General features: G+C 40.8%; 1 protein-coding gene across 1 annotated transcript in view; it reads left to right on the plus strand.

Moving 5' to 3' along the window:
- Positions 1–8288: 8288 nt before the first annotated feature.
- Positions 8289–26217, plus strand: part of LOC115103162 (chloride channel protein 2-like) — a 126852-nt gene continuing 108923 nt past the window's right edge. Inside the window, 3 exon segments of the mRNA XM_065006085.1 lie at positions 8289–8299; positions 8429–8491; positions 8644–8806. Of these exon segments, the coding sequence (XP_064862157.1) occupies positions 8289–8299; positions 8429–8491; positions 8644–8806 (237 nt within the window).

A 26217-nucleotide genomic window follows, 5' to 3' on the forward strand; every position in this document is an offset into this window, starting at 1 on the left:
ATCTGTACAAAACAGTTAATCTGATAATACTTGTGGAATATAAAAATACTTGCTTGATATATATTTTCCAGTTTCTTGAAATACCTTGCAATTGCAACTTATTTCTATGTGAAAACTGAAATGGTCTATCCATTCCTTTTTAGTAGACACTCTTATCCGGAACAAATTATAGTAGTGAGTGCATATATTTTCATACTTTTTTGTACTGATCCCCCATGGGAATCAAACCCACAACCCTAGCATTGCAAGTGCAATGCTCTACCAACTGAGCCACATCATCACAAACCACTTGATGTTTCAATGTAGTCAATTACTGTAGTGTGCCTTGTTTTTCTTCATAGTGATGGAAAGTCTACAGGTACAAACATAGATGACCAGCCTATGTACAATGTGGTTTGTAGGGATGATAAATTAATACTGCACAAAAAGTGGTTGTTTTCCATGTTATTTGATCAAGAAAAATATTTAATTTGATGTGGATGTTTTGTGTCTTTGCACTTTTTGATGTAAATGTTTGAGAACAGGGTTTTGTTCTTTTAAGATTACGTTAGAATGAAAATCACAGAGAAAGGGATAGGACAACAACTCTTACAATTTCAACTATTGAATCCTGGAAGATACTGTTCTTAATTACTACCTTTTTTGCAAAATCTGAGATACTGAAATATATTTTTGCCCGCTCTACAGATGTCTATATAGGTCTGCCAATACTAAGGCCCAGTGCACTACTTTTGCACTTTTTATGATATATCTTTTTTCAATTCAGCACACTCAGCACCCCTACTTCTCAGCAACCTATAGTGTGTGTATTTCTTATTATCCCTTACCCTGATGTCCAGGTGTGTGATTATGTGTAGGTAGTTGTTGACAGTGTGCTCCAGTCTCTCCAGCAGAGTTGCGGCACAGCCAGGCTGGCTCAGAGTCTTAACCACACTCATGCTCCTAGACAAAGCCCTCAGAGTTGCAGCTATGTCCCCCTTCTTCTCCTGGGCCTGGAGGAAAAACACACACACACACACACATGCATACATATGTAGGTAACACACACACACGAGAGAGAGATACAAACATCAAATTATTACCACAATTGGATGTTACTGAACCGAGGAAAACAAATCATCTGCATTGAGAAGCAGAAGTTGAAGTGTTTGATAGCGTACTGATTTCTTCTCCCAGGAAGCCTTGTGAACCTTGATGCAGGGGAGCTGAATGGGGGACGGGAGCATCTTCAAGGCGTCACAATCAGCCTGAAGAAAGGAGAGAAGCACACAGACATTAAAAGAGATAGGCAGTCAGGCAGGCAGGCGGGCGGGCAGGCAGGCAGGCCAGATTCAGTGGTGTAGAGGAGAGTATACGCAGGTATATGCCATATACCACCTTTTTTGTGGGCATTGCATATGTTTACTTCTTAATCCCCATGATGCGTATCAAAGTAGTGTAGTGGAGGTATACGCAATATCAATTTATAAGGCTGATGGAACAGATCAAAATGTTTAGCTTAGAATATTGATAAACGGATAATTATTTATTCACACTTTAAGCGCAGCAATGTGCACACGGTGGTAAGCCATGTTCCAAAATGCAATTGAGAAAACCCATTCTAAAATGCGCACTGCACATGCAAACGGTTTCATGGAAAGAGATGGAAATATCCATTAGAAATGTATAACGAGGGGAGATCTAAAGATGCAACAACTATCATGGGTTGCTAATATGACTAGGATAATGCCTTTGGCTGCTTGACAATGAAAGGAACATTGAAAACCAACAGGAGAGCGCATATGAAGTCTTTATTAAATAATTGCCTCCACGTTTCCACGGTGGGATTTTGGCTAGGCTACTTTGAATGGTAAGACATTCCTCATAATATGAAGTAAAACATCCAGGTCTCAAACAATTAAGGAATAGGAAACATATAGTGATGCTAATGATAGACCTGAACGTCTTCTGGTAGATGGAAAGGCTTTCCCAAAAACTCTCAATTAAATGTTAACTAGCTACAAAGTAGCCTATGCCTGTCTGCCAGAATAATATCATGATTATTTGCATCAATCCAGTGGCTATTTGTTTTGCAAACTCCTTCTCATGTGTGCTACAGAAACACTGCTAACTAAATACCAGTGCCCGTTGCCTGCACAGTTGTAATAAAGGGTAACTACACTCAAAAATACAAATGTAAAAGTTTTTCCCAGACCTCAAAAGTGGTCTCCTCATGTGGTTTAAGAATTATTGTGTACTTAGAAGGTCCAATTTAATTGTCTATCTATTAAAAAAGTGTGACTGAGAGCAAAAACATGAAAAAAATGTAGGTCATTCAGAGTGTATGTAACTGTTTGTCATAATTTTTCACACAAGGCACCTTTCCTTCAGGCTGTTTTGGGGCAACATTTGAGTATACCCACTTATCCAGGCACCATTACACCACTGGGCAGATTGTTAAAAACATATAGGTTTACCAGAGCAGCCGCCATCTCTGCCACAGTGTTCATGTCCCTCCTGGACTCTCTGTCACACACAAAGTCTATGGGCCTGGTTTCAGCATTCCACACCTCAGAGGCTACCATGCACAGCAGCACGAGTCCTGGACACATACATAACATATTCAACTCATTTAAGAATGTATTCATCCTCAAGGTGCTATGACAGTCAGACACTGAATCAACCCCTAAATGACTCAACACACTGCACATAAGGTATGAAAATACGATACTAGATAGGCCTAGCTCATTATAGTTTAATATATTCCATCAGTCACTCTTTGAATAGCCTACTCACTGCTTAACGCCATGCCCCTCTTGGCTGCGTCTGATGTCCATTAATGTGGTCCATTAAAAAAACGTAATGTTTACTGTATTCAGTCGGTAATAAAACCACTCCGAATTACTTTCTGCACATCTGAAGTGCGTTGTGTCCCCTCTATAGTCCTCGCGCCCTTTAATTTTCCACGTTATCATCCTTCATAGCGTGAAGAGCGCGCGTTATCAAATCCCAGAGCGCGCTCAATTTTCCTGTTTCTATAATCCAAAGGGTCACGTGAACGAATATCACCGAACTGCTGTTCTTCTTTCATCTGTCCCCTGTCGTTAATTAAATCTCTCTTTCGCTCGCTTGCTCTCTCTCGTTCTATGACAATGACTCATTAACATAAATGTCATATAACGTTCAGAAGATAATATGTTGACTAGGCTACCTACTCCCACCGGAGTTAATGTTTTATTATTGTGAAACGATAACATCTATTTATCTAGGGTGCACAGCTGATCAATCAAGCCATTGGAATTCTCCCATGGCTGTCAAGCACGTAGGATTTAGGCATAAATGGTTGGCCTGAAGCTCAATGATTCTATTGTACCAATTTCTCTTCGATATTTTTTTTTATCACTAACAAAATAATGTTCTAATCTACAATTTTTATAGTCATTCAAGTGTGCTAACCATGTACAGCACCACTTTCAAAGAATTTTCCCTCCCTCCCACGCACGCACACACTCCCTCTCTTTCTCTCTCTCACACACACACTCACTAACTCTCTCCTTACTGCGTAGAAGCGATGTTTTGCTGTTTGATTTGCGTGCTTACAAACATCCCGTCAGCGGCCAAGTTCAAGTTTATTTACCTCCCAGTCAGTCAGGCCAAACTGTCCCAGTCCTGCCCGAAGGAAAATATTCAAACATAAATGTTCACCTGTTGATTTATTCCCATTTTCAGCCTCTCGATTACCCCATCATCATAATCACTGCAACCCATTCATTAGCCGAACTGAATAGACATCGCCGCCTCTCCAGGAGAGGAAATTGCTTCGAGCAGCCTCGTTAAAAATTAATTTCATTCATAGTCCAGAGTTGACTGCGGTAGTATCACACAGTGGGTGCTGTTTAGACAGCTGTGGGTGCGTGCCATCTGGAGTTCAGTGGGACTGACAGGATTGAATCGATAGCCTACTGATGCAATAACAAATTGAAAGTAGCATTTTACCTGCAAGGGCTATCATTATGAACAATAGGCATGAATATTAATAACACTTGGCAATTTGAATAAAATCATGGTCTAAATAACTGGCTTTTCATTAGTATAACGGTTAGTATGGTATTTTCCTTTGAATACTCGAAGTACTGAGTACTTTATACATTTCCAAAAATATATATTAGCAATTTTTTGCTTTGTCATTATGGGATATTGTGTGTAGATTGATGAGGGGGGAAAACGCTTTCATCAATTTCAGAATAAGCCTGTAACGTAACAAAATGGGGAAAAAGTCAAGGTGTCTGAATACTTTCCGAATGCACTGTTAATGTTGTAAATGACTATGGTCGCTATTGTCACACAGCAGTTTGCAAACAATGAAAAAAAGAATAATTGAGTTAACAATGGCATCAAATTACGTTATGTCTACAGTAGCTTTTATTGGACTGATGATGTCAACATCATACTTTGAAAACCTTTGCTAGTAGGCTAAACAAGCAGTCATCATCATGAATCACGTCAACAATCTACGGCAAATCCCTTTCAATCATTGTCATATGAAGACAAATTAATGATGAAACTTATTGGTGCTCATCGGCCACTGGACATAAACATTACACAACAAGTTGGAAATCGAAATTTCAACAATGAGTGGTTTGGAAGGAATCAGTGGCCAACTGCAAGCCTTGCAAATAAATCACTAGCCTGCTATTCAGTGGAGTGGGTGTGTGGTCCAAGTCTGGGTTTAAGGGTCTCTTTTCCAAGCTTAAAAGGATAAACATTCAACACCACATGGGTCAGAAAAGGTTGAATACATTGGCCATGCTGTCAATCCAGCATGACTTCTGCCAAGTTCAAAATAAATGGAAACTCAGAACTGGGAAATCTCAGACTTCAGTGAGTTCAATACAACTGGGAACTCTGAAACAAATGAGCTTCGACTGGGAAAATACGTTTTGAACGGTCATCCAACTCGGAATTCCAAGTTGGGAACTCAAGCCTCTTTCTAGAGCTCCGACCTGAAGATATCTGACGTCATGATTCTACCCTGTTTTTTGTATGAGTTCCCAGTTGTCTTGAAAGCACCATTAAATCCAAAGAATGACAGACTTTGATGACAAAATTTTCCCACAAGGACCGCCGCACCACCTTCCTGTTCAAGTGAGCACAGCACAACAAGGTCCCAAAATGACTTGTATGCTGCTGCATAAATTATGTAATATGCCAGGGAACTCCCCAAATACAGGTGTGCCAAGCTTGTAGTGTCATACCCAAGAAGACTCGAGGTTTCAATCGCTACCAAAGGTGCTTCAACAAAGTACTGAGTAAATGGTCTGAATACTTATGTAAATGTGATATTTCCATCTTTTTTTAAATACAAATGTCTAAAAGCCTGTTTTTGCTTTGTCATTATGGGGTATTGGGTGTAGACTGAGAAAAAACAGCAACATTTAATACATTTTAGAATAACATAACAAGCATAACAAAATGTGGAAAAAGTCAAGGGGACTGAATACTTTCCAAATGCACTGTACATATACTGCAGCTAAGAAAGTAATATTAAGTGTATGTTGTTTAGTAAGCTGTTAATAGCCCATTTGCCTCACCCTAATAATTTGGTCCCTTTCCCCCTCATAACTTAGGACCTACTGTTCTGACTTGGTTGTGCACATGTAACCTATAGCCTGTTTTAGAGAAATGTAATCATTGAATATTGTAAGAGCTTTCATTGTCTGCTTATGTGCCCCCTTTATTTATCATACGGTTCTGACTTGGTGTACAGGGAGAATACTGTAAGAACAGCCCATGTTCTAAATTCTGTCGCTGTACATTTCAAAAGTGCTGAACAAATAGTTATTGACTACGTCCGTCCTACCTCGCTCATTAATGTCTACAATAGTCAATTACAACATTAACAATGTCTACACTGTATTTCTGATCAATTTGATATTTTAACAGACAAAAAATGTGCTTTTCTTTCAAAATCAAGTACATTTATAAGTGACCTTTTGAACAGTAGTGTGTGTATATGTCACGTTCTGACCTTTATTTCCATTGTTTTGTCTTTATTTAGTATGGTCAGGGCGTGAGTTGGGGTGGGCAGTCTATGTTTGTTTTTCTATGTTTGATTTCTGTTTCGGCCTAGTATGGTTCTCAATCAGAGGCAGGTGTCGTTAGTTTTCTCTGATTGAGAATCATACTTAGGTAGCCTGGATTTCACTGTTGGTTTGTGGGTGTTTGTTTCCGTGTGTGTGTTTGTCGCCACATGAGTTCATGTTATTGTTTTTGTAGAGTTCATGTTATTGTTTTTGTAGAGTTCATGTTATTGTTTTTGTAGAGTTCATGTTATTGTTTTTGTAGAGTTCATGTTATTGTTTTTGTAGAGTTCATGTTATTGTTTTTGTAGAGTTCATGTTATTGTTATTGTAGAGTTCATGTTATTGTTATTGTTTTTGTTCAGTTCATGTTATTGTTTTTGTTCGAGTGTTCATTTGTCTTTATTAAAAACATTATGGACACTTACCAAGCTGCATCTTGGTCCAATCCTTACTCCTCTTCAGATGAAGAGGAGATCTGCCGTTACAGTGTGTGTGTGTGTATATATATATATATATATATATGTGTTCTGTCACTCATGGGGACAGTGTTCTGTCACTCATGGAGACACTACGTCATTGCGAAGTTTATGTCCTTAGTAAGGGTAGACATCCAAAATGTCAGCCCTTTGGGTCCTGCCATAGAGTTATATTACACGTACCCGTCCAAGAAAGCTCCAGGTCATTGGCCACAGATAAAATGACGTCAAATCACATTATACATAGAGTAGCTTTGATTAGACTGATCATGTCAACATCTTACTTTCAAAGTCTTAGCTAGCGGTCATCATCATAATTCAAGTCGACAATCTACTGGCAAATCCTTTTTAATCCTTGTCATATGAAGAGAAATAATATAGAGAAATTATAGATAAAACTTATCGGTGCTCATCGGCCATTGGACATAAAGATTACACAAGTTGGAAATCGCAAATTCAACAATGAGTCGTTTGGAAGGAACCAGTTGCTAACAGCAAGCAGTACAAAGCAACCAGTAGACTGCTATTCAATGGAGTGGCTGTGTTTTAAAAACATTTTTTTTACATAAGTTTCTACCATATATCCAGAGAATGCCAGACTTTGATGACAAAGTTTGATGACAAACCGCTGTGCCACCTTCATGTTTAAGTGAGCACATGACAAGCCAAGGTGAGTCCCAAAATGTATTGTGTGCCGCTGCATAAATTATGTAATATGCAAGGGAGTTCTGTATACCGTAGCTAAGAAAGTAACACTAGCTGTATGTTGTGTAGTAAGCTGTTAGTAGCCCATGTGCCTCACCCTAATAATTTTGTCTATTTTCACCTGTTAATTTCACCTATCATTACTGTTCTGATTCGGTGGTGCTGCACATGTAGCCTATAACCTGTTTTTGAGAAATGTCCTGATCTAATATTGTAAGAGGTTTCATTGTCTGCTTAAATGTCCCCTTTATTTTTCCTACGGTTCTGACTTGGTGTACAGGGGAAATACTGTAAGAGCAGCCCATGTTCAGCCTTCCGTCATTGACTACGTCCGTCGTCGCTCGCTCATTAATGTCTTAATCAATAGCCAGGTGTAGCAGTGGTAAGGATTCACTCCATTGTGCTGGAAAGAAATGCTCTGCTGTTGGGACAGCTTTATGTCGGTCCTAGCAGTTTGTGGGCACCGCTTATCGCTGTTATAGTGCAATTAATGTATTGTTTAGTGTTGTGTCTTTGCTGGCATGCATCTTTGAGTCTGCCCCACCAAGATGTACATGCTAAAATCGCCGCTGGTGCAATTAATGTATTGTTTAGTGTTGTTGTGTAGTGGCTTTGCTGACATGCATCTAAAAATATATATATATTTTTTGCGCAACCAAGATTTACATGCTAAAATCGCCACTGCTTAGCTTAGATAACCTATGCAGAAAAATATAAAGATTTTTTTTAGGCTTAATGATTGTGAGATTGCAGGGGAAAGCTGTTTGTGTAGGCAGGCAGGCAGGCTGTATGTGAGGGTGTGTGAAGTTGAGTGTTGAGTCTACGCGGTTGCAGGTTGCAGACAGACACACAAATGGCCACAGACAGACGATGATATTCCCTCCATTCCTTTCTATTATCTATTTGCAGACAATTCGAATGGCGCGGGTGAATTAAGAAGAACGTACCACCAGCTCCCGGTAATGACAAACACGTCTGGACTTTCTTCACGGGGAGTTAAGGAGGTAATGGGAAACGCTTGACACAGACGGAACCGCATTGCATCATGGACACATGGTACCCAACTCGAGCCCTGCGGGAAAGAGACTAGCCCATTGCATCTTTATTTATAGAATACTAATTTATGCCAAAAATAACAGTCACAGTCAAACACATTCGACCGGATAACTCTGTTGTGGCTCATAGGCTTCAGATGCAGCTGCTGTCTAAAGGCATGCGCATCGACGCGGATAAACACAGAAGTTTGGGGTGCTGCGTGTGCAGCGTGGGTGCACACAGCTATTCGCGCCAACCAGTCAAAGCACCAGCAACAGGCCACCGGTTATCACGTTTACCCGCGGAGAAGAGTGAATGAGATAGGAGAGTGCCTCTGCTTATGGATTAAATGACAACTGATCAAGGGGGAAAACTCAAGCTTTGAAGTTGGAGTTTATGCGCGGAAATAGTCCTCATTTTGATTCACTCTGTTACACGAAATATGGAGGGGCGCAGCTGACAGTTAGGGACCGTAGCCTCGAAGAGGAGAAGCACACCGGAGGAACCGAACTGCCAGAGGAGGGAAATGTGAGTAAACTGTTTCTACCTCGAGTCCATCATGCCTATTACTGACGCTGGTATCCTGTCTTTCCCCGGTGAAGACGAGAACAATGGGTCAAATCATTTTGTTTTCATCATGTATCAATCGAATATACATTTAACTTCAGTCATGTGTTCATGCTCAAGGGCAAATAATTTGTTTATTTCTATATGGTATATATATATATATATCGGCATCATATTGTATTTTCTGGATAAACTGCAAAATGTTTCTATCCCAAAGATGAAATGATTGTCAATGTAGTGACATTGACCTATAGTATACGTCTCTCTTGGCATCTTTTATTTACACACAAAAACTTGTGAGGAGAAGAGGTACAGGTGGTTATGCATCGTATTCTACTTTGCGCATCAAGTCGTTGTAAGGGCTCAAGGTCCTTAAAAGGTCCCTTGCTGCGGTGGTTCCTCTTGAAATTACGCACACGAGAACGGCTATTTTATTCGCTCCGGTGACTTCCCTTTATATATTTCCTGTAACATTTGAAAGGAAATTAAAATGCCATTCGTCTTCTAAGACCGGTCATATTTTGAAATTGAACCCACTCATTGACGCTCATTAACAGATGCAGTCTGAGAAAAATGTGAATGACGTCATTGAGAAAGTATGATCCAATCTGGAGATTTTATTTGTTTCTTTAAATGTTTGACCCACTTGGAAATCTGAATGACATTTTGTAGTTCCCTTGTAGGAACTACAGAAAAATACACACACACACACACACAATGGGTTGCCAAAACAAACTCCACAGGTGTGTATTTATTCCAAATTGTACTTGTTGAGACTGAAGGTTGAACTGGGTCAGTGTGTTGGTGCTTGAGGCTGCGGAGCACCTAGTTCCACCTATTAGGGACAACATTACATCTATTTAACTACATAGCCACAGTAGTATCTGCAGGACACTCAAAGGAGAAACACACCTACAATAAATCAATTGGAGAGAGAAAATAAATACCTGTAATAACTCAACTCTTTGGGCCAGTGTCTGAATGATAATGGCTTGGATCATGTGTGCAATGCATGCATATTTGTGTGTGTATCTGTGTGTGCGTCAGCGGAAAACGACTGCCCCCTCTCATGGAAGCCACTGAAGTTCAAGGCCGTGCGTGGTACTGCTGGCAATGTTAGCAGGATCCCCGATTAAAATTAATGGACAAATTTGGTACATTTTCATGCTAATAAAAAAAAGTTTGAAAGACAATCATGTTACCAATAATTGCTTATAATTCACCCGATGTATGTCCTTCAACCGATTCTTTTTTAAATTGCACACAGAAGAAATTATAAGCAAAGTGCGAATTACGATACAGCCAGCTCTCCTAAATGTAACAAGTCCAACTTTTGGTGGGTCTTTAAATAATGCTAATTTAACCATTCGCCTATTTGTTTGAAATGTAGTGTTAAATATGTTTTGCGGTGTTAAATATGAAAATAAAGGCTTCCAAATGAAACGAACACCCCCACCTCTCCATCATGGTTTAAACCATTTATCTCTATGTGGCAGAGCTGTCTACTCAGTATGGCTGAATTTCGGTCTCAGCTGAGCTTCTTTAAGCATAATGTTCCTTTCTACTTCCCAATTTCCACCATTTGTTTGCCATGCGTCCTTGATCAAAAAATGCCTTTATTGCAATGCATTAGATTTATCAGTTGATTTATCATTGTTTACTTTTGTCAGTCAGCTGCTTTGTTTTCCAGGTGTGTTTTCCAGGTGTGTGTGAGTACTGGTGTTCTCTGTGCCATCTCTGGCCAGAAGTAGTACACCGTTTATTTCACTTTATTATTTTCAATCAATATTTTTCTTTCCTGAATCAGCTGATGATGGTCAACAATATCACTAGACAACAGCTAGGCACCAATGCGCATCCAATCCATCAAACAAGTAGGCTATACTTTAATGACAGTAGACCTATAAGGTGACTCTTTCGGTTAGAAGATTATAGTGAATTTGTATTTGATTTTGAGTAGTCTAATAATAGGGATTTTTCATAATTAACTGGGTGACACATTACCTTGAGCGATACAGAATAGCTCATCTCACCACCATGCGTTTCCATCTCCTCTCTCTCCTTTATTCCTTTCTTGAGCGTGCAGACGGGCTGTCAACAGTTTAGCGAAATATGTTTGGTTGCGAAAACCTGTTACTATCTATGTCCCCAAACAGATATCACTTGGTTTCCCAAATTAAGCACTGGGTAGTTGCAGGAACAGGGTTGGAGAGCCCATGGAATACATAGTTCGAGCGGGATATCACCTGTCGCGCAGCTGAGAGGGTAGGCTACCGGAAGCGGTGTAGGCCTAGTGGAGGGTAAACATCACACTTTTTTTTACTGAGACTGGCAATCAGAGTTTATCTACCAATTTGATTTACCACCACATCACTGGCTACTGATTGGCCTATTTGAAGTTCATGGTAATGCACATTGTAGCCTAGTCTAGTAAGTTGACCGTGTGTTAGGGTGACCATCCCAGTTTTGCCGGGATAGCTTCAGCCCCATTTCAGGTGTCCAGACTTTTCAGGCTGCAAAAAGGTCAACTTGTCAGCAAGACACATCAATCACTGAATGTCATTAGGAACACGTTGTGGTGTTTTGTAACGGATGCCTATTTCCATTCGTCAAATGGCGCGAGTATGCATGCAGTTTGGATGCCGGAATTATTTTATCATGACTGATTGTGTTCATGCCACATTAAAAGGTAATTCATTTTGACCGTTTAAATTAGAGGTCGACCGATTAATCGGAATGGTTGATTAATTAGGGCCGATTTCAAGTTTTCATAACAACAGTCACTCGCTCTGAGCCTTCTAGAAGTTGTTCCCCTTGCTCTGCATGGGTAACGCTGCTTCGATGGTGGCTGTTGTCGTTGTGTTGCTGGTTCGAGCCCAGGGAGGAGCGAGGAGAGGGACGGAAGCTATACTGTTACACTGGCAATACTAAAGTGCCTATAAGAACATCTAATAGTCAAAGGTTAATGATATACAAATGGTATAGAGGGAAATAGTCCTATAATTCTTATAATAACTACAACCTACAACTTCTTACTTGGGAATATTGAAGACTCATGTTAAAAGGAACCACCAGCTTTCATATGTTCTCATGTTCTGAGCAAGGAACTGAAACTTTAGCTTTCTAACATAGCTTATATTGCACTTTTACTTTCTTCTCCAACACTTTGTTTTTGCATTATTTAAACCAAATTGAACATGTTTCATTATTTACTTGAGGCTAAATTGATTTTATTGAGGTATTATATTAAATTAAAATAAGTGTTCATTCAGTATTGTTGTAATTGTCATTATTACAAATAAAAATAGGTCGATTTAATCGGTATCTGCTTTTTTGGTCCTCCAATAATCGGTATTGGCGTTGAAAAATCATAATCGGCCGACCTCTAGTTTAAATTGTGTCTTTGTTTTTAGGCCCCCCAAATGTTTTTCTTCCCAATAGAGACCCCTGAATGGTTTAATTCACACTAGACATTGGTTATAAGGATAATTTAGTTGCTAATGGCAGCCTGCAGTACCCCGGTCGACCTTCAACTTGAGTTACTCAATGAGAGGGGGCAGCACTGAGTTAGCCTGCTACGTCACTTCCTAGAGTAGCTCAAACTGCGTGTCTCCATAGATGGGGTGGTTGTTTAGCAATTGTAGTGCAAAACACACAGGGTTGGCTTAGATTGTCATGTAAACTATATTTCGCCTCTAAAGTTTATTGAAAACAAATACATTTACACAATGACCACTTGTGGACTCTCAAATACATTGTTACAGTTGTTGGTTAGCTAGCTAGTGAATTTTAGCCATATTAGCATAGATGTGACAACAGTCAAAACAAGACATGATATCAAGAACAAGATAAAACTAGCTGAAACGAGCCACCTAAGATTCCCCACATAGCAGCTTCTTGTCGTAGTTACTAGCTCTCTAGCCATTCAGAATCATAACAAAACACAGACTTCTGCCCCATTCAAGCACATTGTTTTTCGTGACTTTGTCAGCTAACCTTTCTATGATACGCCAGTTTAACTGAAGGTCATTTGGCTTCAATGTGCAATTGAATCTTCACATAAGACTGAATGGTGTCACATGATTGATGGCTTTGTCCATTCATATATAGACTTATTCGTATGCATGCAGGCCGGTGATTCTGTTGGCCTGGGGTTCTTTTGTTCCATTACCATGAGCCAGAGCCATGTATTCAGAGAGTTGGGCCAACTTTTAATATTGTTCTAATTCTACACGTTCAGTTACATAATTAAGTGATAATGCCCGAGAAGCCATGGTTTGGAGGATATATTGGCATGGCTCGAGACGACAATGGTTATTTTTTTAAATGTATTATTATTCAAGATTTACAAAATGTACATTACATTTACATTTACATTTAAGTCATTTAGCAGACGCTCTTATCCAGAGCGACTTACAAATTGGTGCTTTCACCTTATGACATCCAGTGGAACAGCCACTTTACAATAGTGCATCTAGGTCTTTTAAGGGGGGGGGGGGAGGGGTAGTAGTACATCAATGTAAGTACAAAGATTTGACCATATCCCATGACTAAAGGTCACATGGTGAGACATGACATGTATCACAATCATCATTTACATTTATTTCAGACAATCTGGATTTGGAAAATGCACTCTATTTAAAACCTTAAATTGTATGAGACCAAGATGAGCACAAGATGTAGTGGAGCGTACTCTATCAATCGCCTCATTCCACCACTCCTGTGTCAATTCAACACCCATTTACCATTCCCAAGCAGATTTAGTTTTGTTGGTGGAGTGTTTGTCTAATGACATAATACACAGATAGAGCTGAGAAATTACTGCTTTCTGTCAAGGTCAGAGTCAATAAACCATCCCAGGGTTGGCAAGGGGGTGGAGAAGGGAAGCCAGCAAATTAAAAGGAGACACAATGCCTAATTTGAAGGTAACAGAAAAAGTGAGATGGAGGCAAAGAGTATTTAGATGCTAGGTTGGGAAAACTAGAAGAAAAAAAACAATCTCAAATATAACATATATTTTGTTTTGTTTAACACTTTTTTGGTTACTACATGATTCCATATATGTTTCATAGTTTTGAGGTCTTCTATTTTATTATACAATGTAGAAAATAGTACAAATAAAGAAAAACCCTTGAATGAGTAGGTGTGTCCAAACGTTTGACTAGTAATGTAAGTCTTGGAAGGACTTAAAACTTCTTATGGCTTAGATCCCGCTAACGGGATTGATATGACAACAGCCAGTGAAAGTGCAGGGCGACAAATTCAAACAATATAAATATCATAATTACAATTCCTCAAACATACAAGTATTCTACACCATTTTAAAGATAAACTTGTTAATCCCACCACAGTGTCCGATTTCAAAAAGGCTTTACGACGAAAGCACACCAAACAATTGTTAGGTCAGTACCTAGTCACAGAAAAACACAGCCATTTTTCCAGCCAAAGAGAGGAGTCACAAAAAGCAGAAATGGAGATAAATTTAATCACTAACCTTTGATGATCTTCATCAGATGACACTCATAGGACTTCATGTATGTTTTGTTCGATAAAGTTCATATTTATATCCAAAAATCGCAGTTTACATTGGCGCATTACGTTTCTGTAATGTTTTGCTTCCAAAACATCCGGTGATCTTGCAGAGAGCCACATCAATTTACAGAAATACTCATCATAAATGTTGATGAAAATACAAGTGTTATGCATGGAACTTTAGATAAACTTCTCCTTAATGCAACTGCTGTGTCAGATTTTGAAAAAGCTTTACCGAAAAAGCTCACCATGCAATAATCTGAGTACGGCGCTCAGACACAAAAACAAGCGATACAGATATCCGCCATGTTGTGGAGTCAACAGAAGTCAGAAATAGCAATATAAATATTCACTTACCTTTGATGATCTTCATCAGAATGCACTCCCAGGAATCCCAGTTCCACAATACATTTTTGTTTTGTTCAATAAAGTCCATAATTTATGTCCAAATACCTCCTTTTTGTTCGCGCATTTAGTTCACAAATCCAAATTCACGATGCGCAGGCCAGACGAAAAGTCAAAATATTCCATTACAGTTCGTAGAAACATGGCAAACGATGTATAGAATCAATCTTTAGGATGTTTTTAACATAAATCTTCAATAATGTTTCAACCGGAGAACTCCTTTTGTCTTTAGAAATGCAATGGAACGCAGCTACCTCTCACGGGAGCACGCCTGAATGAGCTCATGGCACTCTGGCAGACCTCTTACTCAATCAGCTCTCATTCTCTCCTCCTTCATAGTAGAAGCCTCAAACAAGGTTCTAAAGACTGACATCTAGCGGAAGCCTTAGGAAATGCAATCGGACCAAATTTACACTGTATCTTGGATAGGCAAAGAGTTGAAAAACTACAGATTTCCCACTTCCTGGTCACAGACATCATTCAAACAGTTTTAGAAACTTCAGAGTGTTTTCTATCCAAATCCACTAATAATATGCATATCTTAGCTTCTGGGCCTGAGTAGCAGGCAGTTTACTCTGGGCACCTTATTCATCCAAGCTACTCAATACTGCCCCCAAGCCATATTAACAAACTATAGTTTTGGCAAGTCGGTTAGGACATTTACTTTGTGCATGACACAAGTCAATTCACCAATAATTGTTTACAGACAGATTATTTCTCACTGTATCACAATTCCAGTGGATCAGAAATTTACATATACTAAGTTGACTGTGCCTTTAAACAACTTGGAAAATTCCAGAAAATTATGTCATGGCTTTAGAAGCTTCTGTTAGGCTAATTTGAGTTAATTGGAGGTGTTCCTGTGGATGTATTTCAAGGCCTACCTTCAAATTCAGTGCCTCTTTGCTTGACATCATGGGAAAATCAAAAGAAATCAGCCAAGACATCAGAAAGAAAATGTTAGACCTCCACAAGTCTGGTTCATCCTTGGGAGCAATTTCCAAACGCCTGAAAGTACCACGTTCATCTGTAAAAACAGTAGTATGCAAATATAAACACCATGGGACCACGCAGCCATCATACCGCTCAGGAAGGAGACGTGTTCTGTCTCCTAGAGATTAATGTACTTTGGTGCGAAAAGTGCAAAACAATCCCAGAACAATCCCTCCTTAAGGAGAAGCGCTATTGAAGCCTGTGTTAGGGTAGGTGGCACCGAGCCACGTTTAAGTGACTCATTATACATAGATACATGTAAAGGGGCTAACCTGGTATGGGGCGGCAGGGTAGCCTAGTGGTTAGAGTGTTGGACTAGTAACTGGAAGGTTGCAAGTTCAAACCCCTGAGCTGACAAGGTACAAATCTGTCATTCTGCCTCTGAACAGGCAGTTAACCCACTGTTCCTAGGCCGTCATTGAAAATAAGAATTTGTTCTTAACTGTCTTGCCTGGTTAAATAAAGGTAAAATAAATTCTGAAAGAACTCAGTTGGAAACCCATCAGGCCCTGGAGTCTTGCTGTTTTGCATTGACTTGATAGACTGAATAACTTCTTCAAGGCTAAGAGGGGAATCAAGGTCATCTGCAGTTTCAGCCTCAACTGTGGGAGTTTCCAGTTCACCCAAAAATGTAGTCATATTGGCAGTATCTGATGGAAATTCAGACCTGTACATGGAGGAATATAAATATTTGAAGGTATCGTTGATCCCTGTAGGGTCAGAAGTCAAGCTATGAAAGGAATCTTTCATTTGGGGAATCAGACCGGTAGCAGCACTGCATTTTAATTGGTGTGCGAGCAGACGACTTGCCCTCTAGCCATGTTCTTAGTAGGTACCACGTGAATGCAATTGTAACCATTCTGCATCTGTAGTGGACAAAATATGTCATTCAGATTGGTCTAAATCAAGGATGGCTTTAGAGAGTTCTTCTAGTTTAGCTTTCCAAGTTTTGTTTAAATGAGAATAATAAATAAATTATCTTCTAAGATAGGCCTTAAGTGATTCCCATAAGAGAGAATGAGCTTGTCTGATTTGAACAAATAAAATGATCAATAGAAGTGGAGATAACGTTACAGAAGTCTGCATCAGACAGGAGAAGATAATTAAATCTCCAACAGAGAGGAGTACGAGTTTGTCCTGATAGGCTGTCGAGGGCTAAAGGTCCATGGTCAGAAATTACAATGGGTAAATATTCAGAAGGTGACGTTTGGAAGTAACTTGTGATCAATAAAATAATAGTGAATACAAGAAAAAGAATGGTGTACATGTGAAAAGAAAGAATACTCTCTTGCATGGGGATTCTGACATCTCCAAGGATCTGTACACCTGTTCTGAACCATAAAATCTAAGAAGGACTTTGACATAGAAGAAGGAGACATAGTTCTGGGGTTGGAGCGGTCTAACGCCAGGTTAATAACACAATTCAGATCCCTGCCAAATATCAAAAGATGGGTGTTCAGAGAAGGGATTTTCCCCAGCAACCCATTGGCAAATTCAACATCAAAATTGGGAGCATATACATTGACCAATACTACAGGTGTGTGCCAAATGGTGCCAGTTATGATTAAATATTTCCCATTACTGTCTGAAATAACATTAGTAGTAGAGAAATGTAGTATTTTAATAATCCAAATTGCAACCCCTCTGGCTTTGGAGTTAAAGTCTGACTGGAAAACCTGACTGAACCTGGTGTTTGGTAGCCTTGAGTGATCTTTAATGCGTAAATGTAAAAATACCACATCTGCTTTTATCATTTTCAAATGGGAGAAGACCCTAGACCTCTTGACAAGTTTATTCATTATCTTAGTATTCCAAGATAAACAAATTATAGGATTAGGCTGACCTATTCCAATATTACTATTATTAGCATTGTTAGCCATCTAAAATATTGAAAGGAAAAAGGTGTGGAAACAGACCAAGCATTTACAAAGATAACAGAGAACTGATTAAAAACATTTAAAAATGATAAAAAAGGACCAAAAAAGGTCGCTCCTCCTCCCCTCCCACCCCACCCAAACCCAAAGTCTCCTTTCCCAGCGAATGGAGACAGCAGGTTGACGTTTGCGAAGCTTCGGTGCATATAAACAGAAAATATTCCTATACTGATGCGGAGAGGCTCCATAGCACGAGTAATGAAAAACAATTGAAAAGGCAAAACAGTAAAGTAGGTCAACAGATAAACAAACAGTAAAACGGAACTGTCCTGATTTGGGCCGTCTTCAATAAGTGCAACACGTGGAATGTGTCTTAGTGTCTTAAGGATGGACAAATAAGTGTCCCGCAGTATGTCACCCGATTACAAAAAGAAAAGGGGCTGAGTATCTGTACATGTACACATGATCAATGGGGCATAATAAAGGGGTGACAAGGCCTTCAGTAAGTATCTAGATGAAAAAACGATAAAAGGAAAGCTCTGCAAAAGCCTGGAATTGTAGCCATGCATTACTACGCTAGCCATCTAGCCAAATAAAAAAAGACCTCTCAAACATGTAGCTTAAATAACAACCACACAAGACAGTATTAGTAATTTTTATCAGAGTTCAGTAGTGTTTATGCAGAGTAGAAAAGGAATGCCAAGAGTTGGAAAAAGGCCCTGCCATAAAAATCTAAACATACCTTCGACTTGGAGGGTAGGCTAGGCTATGCATGCTACCTGGCAAAATAGTTATCAGGTATGAAGGTAAGACCCAGATGCAGACCACATCGAATAAACAATAGTTTAATATTCCAACAGTGGCAGGCAATACAGGTCAAGGCAGGCAGGGGTCAGTAAACCAGAGGTGGGGCAACTATACCGGGCGGCAGGCAGGCTCAGCGTCAGGCAGGGGTCAGTAAACCAGAGGTGGGGCAACTATACCGGCAACTATATACTAAAAGTATCCTATAATCCTGCCAGTGCCAGCCAGACTCAGAGCCATATATTTAGCTTGCTGACGTTAGCTAGCTAGCTAAACAGTTAGCATCATGGCTAGCAGGCTAGCTACTTAGCTTAATTCCTACCTTTCTTGCCATGGCATTGGCTATTAGCTAGCTAACCAAGCAAACCAGGCGGCAGGTTTTATATGTGGATAGCTAGCTATATAGCTTTCAATACGACCTGACCAGATAAAATTCCTGCTAGCTCACATTAGCTAGCTAGCTTGTTTCAACTCTGATTTTTATTATTTATTTATTTCACCTTTATTTAACCAGGTAAGCAAGTTGAGAACAAGTTCTCATTTACAATTGCGACCTGGCCAAGATAAAGCAAAGCAGTTCGACACATACAACGACACAGAGTTACACATGGAGTAAAACAAACATACAGTCAATAATACAGTAAAAAAAACAAGTCTATATACAATGTGAGCAAATTAGGTGAGAAGGGAGGTAAAGGCAAAAAAGGCCATGGTGGCAAAGTAAATACAATATAGCAAGTAAAACACTGGAATGGTAGTTTTGCAATGGAAGAATGTGCAAAGTAGAAATAAAAATAATGGGGTGCAAAGGAGCAAAATAAATAAATAAATTAAATACAGTTGGGAAAGAGGTAGTTGTTTGGGCTAAATTATAGGTGGGCTATGTACATGTGCAGTAATATGTAAGATGCTCTGACAGTTGGTGCTTAAAGCTAGTGAGGGAGATAAGTGTTTCCAGTTTCAGAGATTTTTGTAGTTCGTTCCAGTCATTGGCAGCAGAGAACTGGAAGGAGAGGCGGCCAAAGAAAGAATTGGTTTTGGGGGTGACTAGAGAGATATACCTGCTGGAGCGTGTGCTACAGGTGGGAGATGCTATGGTGACCAGCGAGCTGAGATAAGGGGGGACTTTACCTAGCAGGGTCTTGTAGATGACATGGAGCCAGTGGGTTTGGCGACGAGTATGAAGCGAGGGCCAGCCAACGAGAGCGTACAGGTCGCAATGGTGGGTAGTATATGGGGCTTTGGTGACAAAACGGATTGCACTGTGATAGACTGCATCCAATTTGTTGAGTAGGGTATTGGAGGCTATTTTGTAAATGACATCGCCAAAGTCGAGGATTGGTAGGATGGTCAATTTTACAAGGGTATGTTTGGCAGCATGAGTGAAGGATGCTTTGTTGCGAAATAGGAAGCCAATTCTAGATTTAACTTTGGATTGGAGATGTTTGATATGGGTCTGGAAGGAGAGTTTACAGTCTAACCAGACACCTAAGTATTTGTAGTTGTCCACGTATTATTTGATAGCTAATGTTAGGTAGCTAACGTTCGAGGGCTGACTGTTCTCATAAAAGTTTATTTGTTAGTGGAAAAATGTATGAAGGATCCCGCTATGGTGTTAATTCGGGTCATGTCTGACAACTGCAGTACTGCTTGTCCATATGCTAGCTAACCGCAACAAGCCCAGACGAGCTAGCTAACATTGTGTCCGCATCAAGCAGTGGTGGTTGCATAGTAAGGGAGTCACCAGCCCAAATTCTAATCGAGCTGGCACCAGTTGTGAAACTGGGCAGTGCTGGCCCGAGTTTCCCTCAACCCAGCTTGAATTTGAAAATTCCCTAATTTGGCCCTAATTTGAAGTGCCACTGGAAACGGGCTTAAATAGATGGCTCTGCCTTGAGCCATTTCCATTACCGTGCCAACAGCCTATCAACAGCCTCAATACTGCAGTGAAATTCTTCTGTCTCCGCCAATCAGAGGCTGTTTCTCTGTTTCTCTCAGGGGAAATCAGTCTTTGATCTCATAAAATATCAAAGCCACTGATACCCAAAGGCCTGGAGCTAAATGGCAAATACGCAATGCACAACAAACAGAATATAGCTATATTTAGTATGCTAGTTCAAAACCACAACATGTAATATTAATAAGGAACAAATGCAGTGACCGATTGCCCAGTTTTGTAGGGTGCAGATTGGGTGAGTGAAAGGTTAATGTTGAGTATCTTCAAAAGTTGACAAATTCAGTTTTGAATATGGGATATGACTTCAACAGATAGATTTTTTCCGTATTCTGTCTTGTTCTAAGGGCAGTTCGAACTAATGTGATTGGTTGAAGCTCAACAGTCAGTGGGCAGAGCTTGCGCTAGGTGGAAGGTTGATGATGGATGGATGGGGTGCAGGGCAGGACACACAGGATGCTATACATGCTATACAAGGTTGCTGGTTCATATTCCACCCCAACTTTAGCCCTAAACTAAATAATTTGGAAGTACTTGCTTAAACTTAACCAATCAAATGTCAAGGAAAACTCCACTGAGCATTCATGAATGTCTTGAAACTTGGTTCAACCCATTCAAATCTCCCATTGCACTCATCTCTTGCTCTCGACAGAAAAGCAAAGCCTTTTACTCCCTCTTTATCTTTAGCACTAAATTATCCATTCATCATCGGAATGTCCTCATGTCAAAAAGTGCCTTTTGATGGTTCGTCTTGATGTCTCTTTTTCCACTGATTGACTCACTGACTGTGCGATGACAGATGACGATGTGTACAAAGCAGTACTGTAAATGAACGCTTTAGTGGGTGATTCAAAACATTGCATGAACTCAATGTGCTAGTACTTTATGGCCCTGCATAGCTAACAGCATAGCAACTAGTCTATAATCCATTTGAATTACGGTGCCTTTACTTTATTAGGTGAAACAGAGCTGAGGGCTCTTATTCCAGCCCTGGTCCCCCAAGCACTTATCTATCCCTATTCCCCACTAATCCATTGTGGAGAGACTGGTTCTAAATGCTGTTATTGGGATTGTACTGCAGTTCCCTTTTCCCTGAGCACTCAGTGCGTTAAAAGCATAGCTGTGTCATCTGTATGGCTACTGTGCTGTACATCTGAGAGATACTTTTTTAGCCAGGCCATGGTTAGTCAGTCTTCCTAGACCCAGACGTTGCTTATCTGAACTGAGATCCAATTTATACCACACATGCAGACAACAGCAGCTAAAGTCTGGCTTTATGTATCAAGGAAGCCATGGACTATGCATGTCAATTGGATGTGGCTATACAGACAGTATCTCCTGTGTGTATTATAGGCTGAGAATGAGTAATGGCGAGTGTATGTGTGGAACCCCCTCTCAGCAAGGACAATTGTCCAGAAGAGAGAACATGTTCCATTCTTTTTGCCATCCTCCAGAGAGATAAGTGGATGTTTTCACTACCTCATACCAAAGAGTCTTGAGAGCAGTATTGCTGTAACATTCCATTTGATAATCTATTTAAGTTCAGGTGAAAGGGCCATGGGAACAATAACATGTACAGTATATCACAAAAGTGAGTACACCCCTCACATTTTTGTAAATATTTGAGTATATCTTTTCATGTGACAACTCTGAAGAAATGACACTTTGCTACAATGTAAAGCAGTGTGTACAGCTTGTAAAACGATGTAAATTTGCTGTCCCCTCAAAATAACTCAACACACAGCCATTAATATCTAAACCGCTGGCAACAAAAGTGAGTACACCCCTAAGTGAAAATGTCCAAATTGGACCCAAAGTGTCAATATTTTGTGTGGCCACCATCATTTTCCAGCACTGCCTTAACCCTCGTGGGCACGGAGTTCACCAGAGCTTCACAGGTTGCCACTGGAGTCCTCTTCCACTCCTCCATTACGACATCACGGAGCTGGTGGATGTTAGAGACCTTGCACTCCTCCACCTTCCGTTTGAGGATGCCCCACAGATGCTCAATAGGGTTTAGGTCTGGAGACATGCTTGACCAGTCCATCACATTTACCCTCAGCTTCTTTAGCAAGGCAGTGGTCGTCTTGGAGGTGTGTTTGGGGTCGTTATCATGTTGGAATACTGCCCTGCGGTCCAGTCTCCGAAGGGAGGGGATCATGCTCTGCTTCAGTATGTCACAGTACATGTTGGCATTCATGGTTCCCTCAATGAACTGTAGCTCCCCAGTGCCGGCAGCACTCATGCAGCCCAGACCATGACACTCCCACCACCATGCTTGACTGTAGGCAAGACACACTTGTCTTTGTACTCCTCACCTGGTTGCCGCCACACACGCTTGACACCATCTGAACCAAATAAGTTTATCTTGGTCTCATCAGACCACAGGACATGGTTCCAGTAATCCATGTCCTTAGTCTGCTTGTCTTCAGCTAACAGTTTGCGGGTATTCTTGTGCATCATCTTTAGAAGAGGCTTCCTTCTGGGACGACAGCCATGCAGACCAATTTGATGCAGTGTACGGCGTATGGTCTGAGCACTGACAGGCTGACCCCCCCCCACCCCTTCAACCTCTGCAGCAATGCTGGCAGCACTCATACGTCTATCTCCCAAAAACAACTTCTGGATATGACGCTGAGCACGTGCACTCAACTTTTTTGGTCGACCATGGCGAGGCCTGTTCTGAGTGGAACCTGTCCAGTTAAACCACTGTATGGTCTTGGCCACCGTGCTGCAGCTCAGTTTCAGGGTCTTGGCAATCTTCTTATAGCCCAGGCCATCTTTATGTAGAGCAACAATTATTTTTTTCAGATCCTCAGAGAGTTCTTTGCCATGAGGTGCCATGTTGAACTTCCAGTGACCAGTCAGTATGAGGGAGTGTGAGAGCGATGACACCAAATTTAACACACCTGCTCCCCATTCACACCTGAGACCTTGTAACACTAACGAGTCACGTGACACCGGGGAGGGAAATGGCTAATTGGGCCCAATTTGGACATTTTCACTTAGGGGTGTACTCACTTTTGTTGCCAGCGGTTTAGACATTAATGGCTGTGTGTTGAGTTATTTTGAGGGGACAGCACATTTACACTATTATACAAGCTGTGCACTCACTACTTTACATTGTAGCAAAGTGTCATTTCTTCAGTGTTGTCACATGAAAATATATACTCAAATTTTTACAAAAATGTGAGGGGTGTACTCACTTTTGTGATTTACTGTGTTTTCAGCTCCATACACAAGTAGCCTGTTGTCTTGCATCTTCATTCATTAGGGTCTGTGAGCCGAGTGAGGTGCTGTTCAGCGGCAGTGATGCTGAAATCAGCGATCAACTGTCTTCTGTTTACTTTGCGCTGATTGTGGTGTTCTCCATGGTGCTGAATGCTAGTGCGCCAGTATTAGGGTACAACAATGGATTACCGCAGGACAGTTTAGATGTATTCATTTATTTTCTGCTTTTCAGAGAAACTGTACTTTGGGCTACTGTACTATTCTTTAAACAAGTGTAGCTAAGGTTATGTATTACCAAACCTCAATGATAACGCACCAGTTCTCAGCTGCAGGCAAAAGAACACGGGAGCCCCGACGGATAGATTCAAGGAGAAACCGATAAGAGTTATTGGAACGAATACAATACATAATTATAAGGCCATTGTGCTTGGACTCTGCACCACCCCTGCAAAATACAAAACATTAACTCTGCTCCCTGCGAACACAGCTGGGACCGACTGTACCAACGCTTGGAGGAGGGAATCGGCGTTGAAACAACCCGCATATGCGGCTACTCCTCTGGCTCTGATCGCACGAGTTATTCAGTAGCAGCGGAGGGATTAGGCTATGATAATAACCTGTTACACAGCACATGTATCGATGGCTATAGCTGTCTAAAGGCCAGAACATTCACCTTGTGAGTGACAAATGAATGCGCACGGTGGGTAGGTCATATGGATGAGGATTTTGCAACGATGCCAGCAAAGGACAAAGCCGAGAATCGGTCGCTCCAGTACCAGCAAACTTTGGTGAGTTTTTGTGGGATAAGCCCTTACCCTTCATTATTTGTTAATGTAAAGTTATGAGTGCAAATCACGTGGCGATATGCACCATGAATTTTAAATCCCGGGACACAGTCAATGTTTCAGAACAATGTCCGGGACACGGTCAGTTTCAGAACAATGTCATTCACAGAACACTGGAATCCCAGAGAGTCTGATGGTTCTTTTTCCTCCATATACTTGTTGTGACTGGGCTGCTGGGCTGCTGGGCTGCTTGCGAAAATATGTGGCAGCGACTAATAGATTCAAGACAAAAATCAATTTCAAAAGCCGGGCAATTTCAAAAGCTGGACACCGGCATTTTGTGTGTATGCGTGTGTGTGTGTTTGATTGCCTGTGTGTGTGTGACAGTGATTCGTGGTTTGTATTCCAGTGTGAAATGTTGATCTCAACCAACTGGGCACATAGGTCAATTCAACGTCTATTCGACGTTGGTTCAATGTCATTTAATTGAAATTACATGGAAACAACGTTGATTCAATCAGTGTGTGTCCAGTGGGAAGGAAGAGTTACAATACGGAGTGGCTAGTTGGACTAAAAAGGCTGCCCGCCGGTTGGTGATAACGCACTCAGTCGTGATCATCCATCGTTTGCGCTCTATTTTGATAGCGCTCTGGAGTGGAGCAGAGCATGAAAGGTGTTTGCCAGGTTTCACTGATTTATTAAGTGAATGACTGATTGGCTATTTTTTTAAATTCAGAAATGCATAAGGTAGGGTACTGTGTATAGAGCTAGGCTATATCACTGCAGAGGCCTACTCTCATCCTTTTGTGCTGTCTATCTATCCTCCTCCCCTTTTCCACCATCCTCTCACTCTCTCCAACCTATTTCCATCCACTTTCCTCCACCCAACTCATCTTCCTTTCCCTCTCACTCCTTCCTTTCCTTGTTCACTCTGTCCCTCAATTGCTTCACCTGTGTGTACATATTTCAGCCCATCTACACATGAACTAAAAGTGTATCTGATATGAATAATATTTGCTTCATGCACCAGTTTTGCCCACTTATGTGATTGATAGATGTAGCCTGGGGCACTTATCGGGATATCTATAGAGAGAGAGAGAGAGAGCGAGATCACACAGGATGCAGAGAGATGGACTAATTGATGAGAGAAGGAGAGAGCGAGAGAGAGTAATCCGACCGGGATGCAGAGAGATGGACTTATTGAGAGAAGGATGGCTTGAGAGAGAGAGACCGAGAGAGATTGAGTGAGAGTGATTTGACCAGGATGAAGCGAGATGGGACTGATAGATAAATGTGGTCCTCCATAACTATGTTTATTTTACTGACGTCCAGCCTTTTGCGTGTGTGTGTGTGTGTGTGTGTGAGAGAGAGGGAGAGAAATACTGCAATCTTGTCAGACTGCGTTCCTTTATCTATATGATAGGCATCAAGTGGCAACAGCACACCCGGACAACATGCTAGTGGTGTATATGTGGGAGTGTCTCGTATATGTGGTGTATATGTGGGAATACCTCGCTTATGAGGTGTATATGTTGGAGTGTCTCGTATATGTGGTGTATGTGAGAGTGGCTCATATATATGTGGTGTATATATGGGAGTGTCTCGTATATGTGGTGTATATGTGAGAGTGTCTCGTATATGTGGGAGTGTCTCGTATATGTGGTGTATGTGGGAGTGTCTCATATATGTGGGAGAGGCTCGGATATGTGGTGTGTATGTGGGAGTGTCTCGTATATGTGGGAGTGTCTCGTATGTGTGAGTGTCTCGTATGTGTGTGTGTGAGTGTCTCGTATG

The sequence above is a fragment of the Oncorhynchus nerka genome, linkage group LG20 (genome assembly GCF_034236695.1).
Source record: "Oncorhynchus nerka isolate Pitt River linkage group LG20, Oner_Uvic_2.0, whole genome shotgun sequence".
NCBI classification, from domain to species: domain Eukaryota; kingdom Metazoa; phylum Chordata; class Actinopteri; order Salmoniformes; family Salmonidae; genus Oncorhynchus; species Oncorhynchus nerka.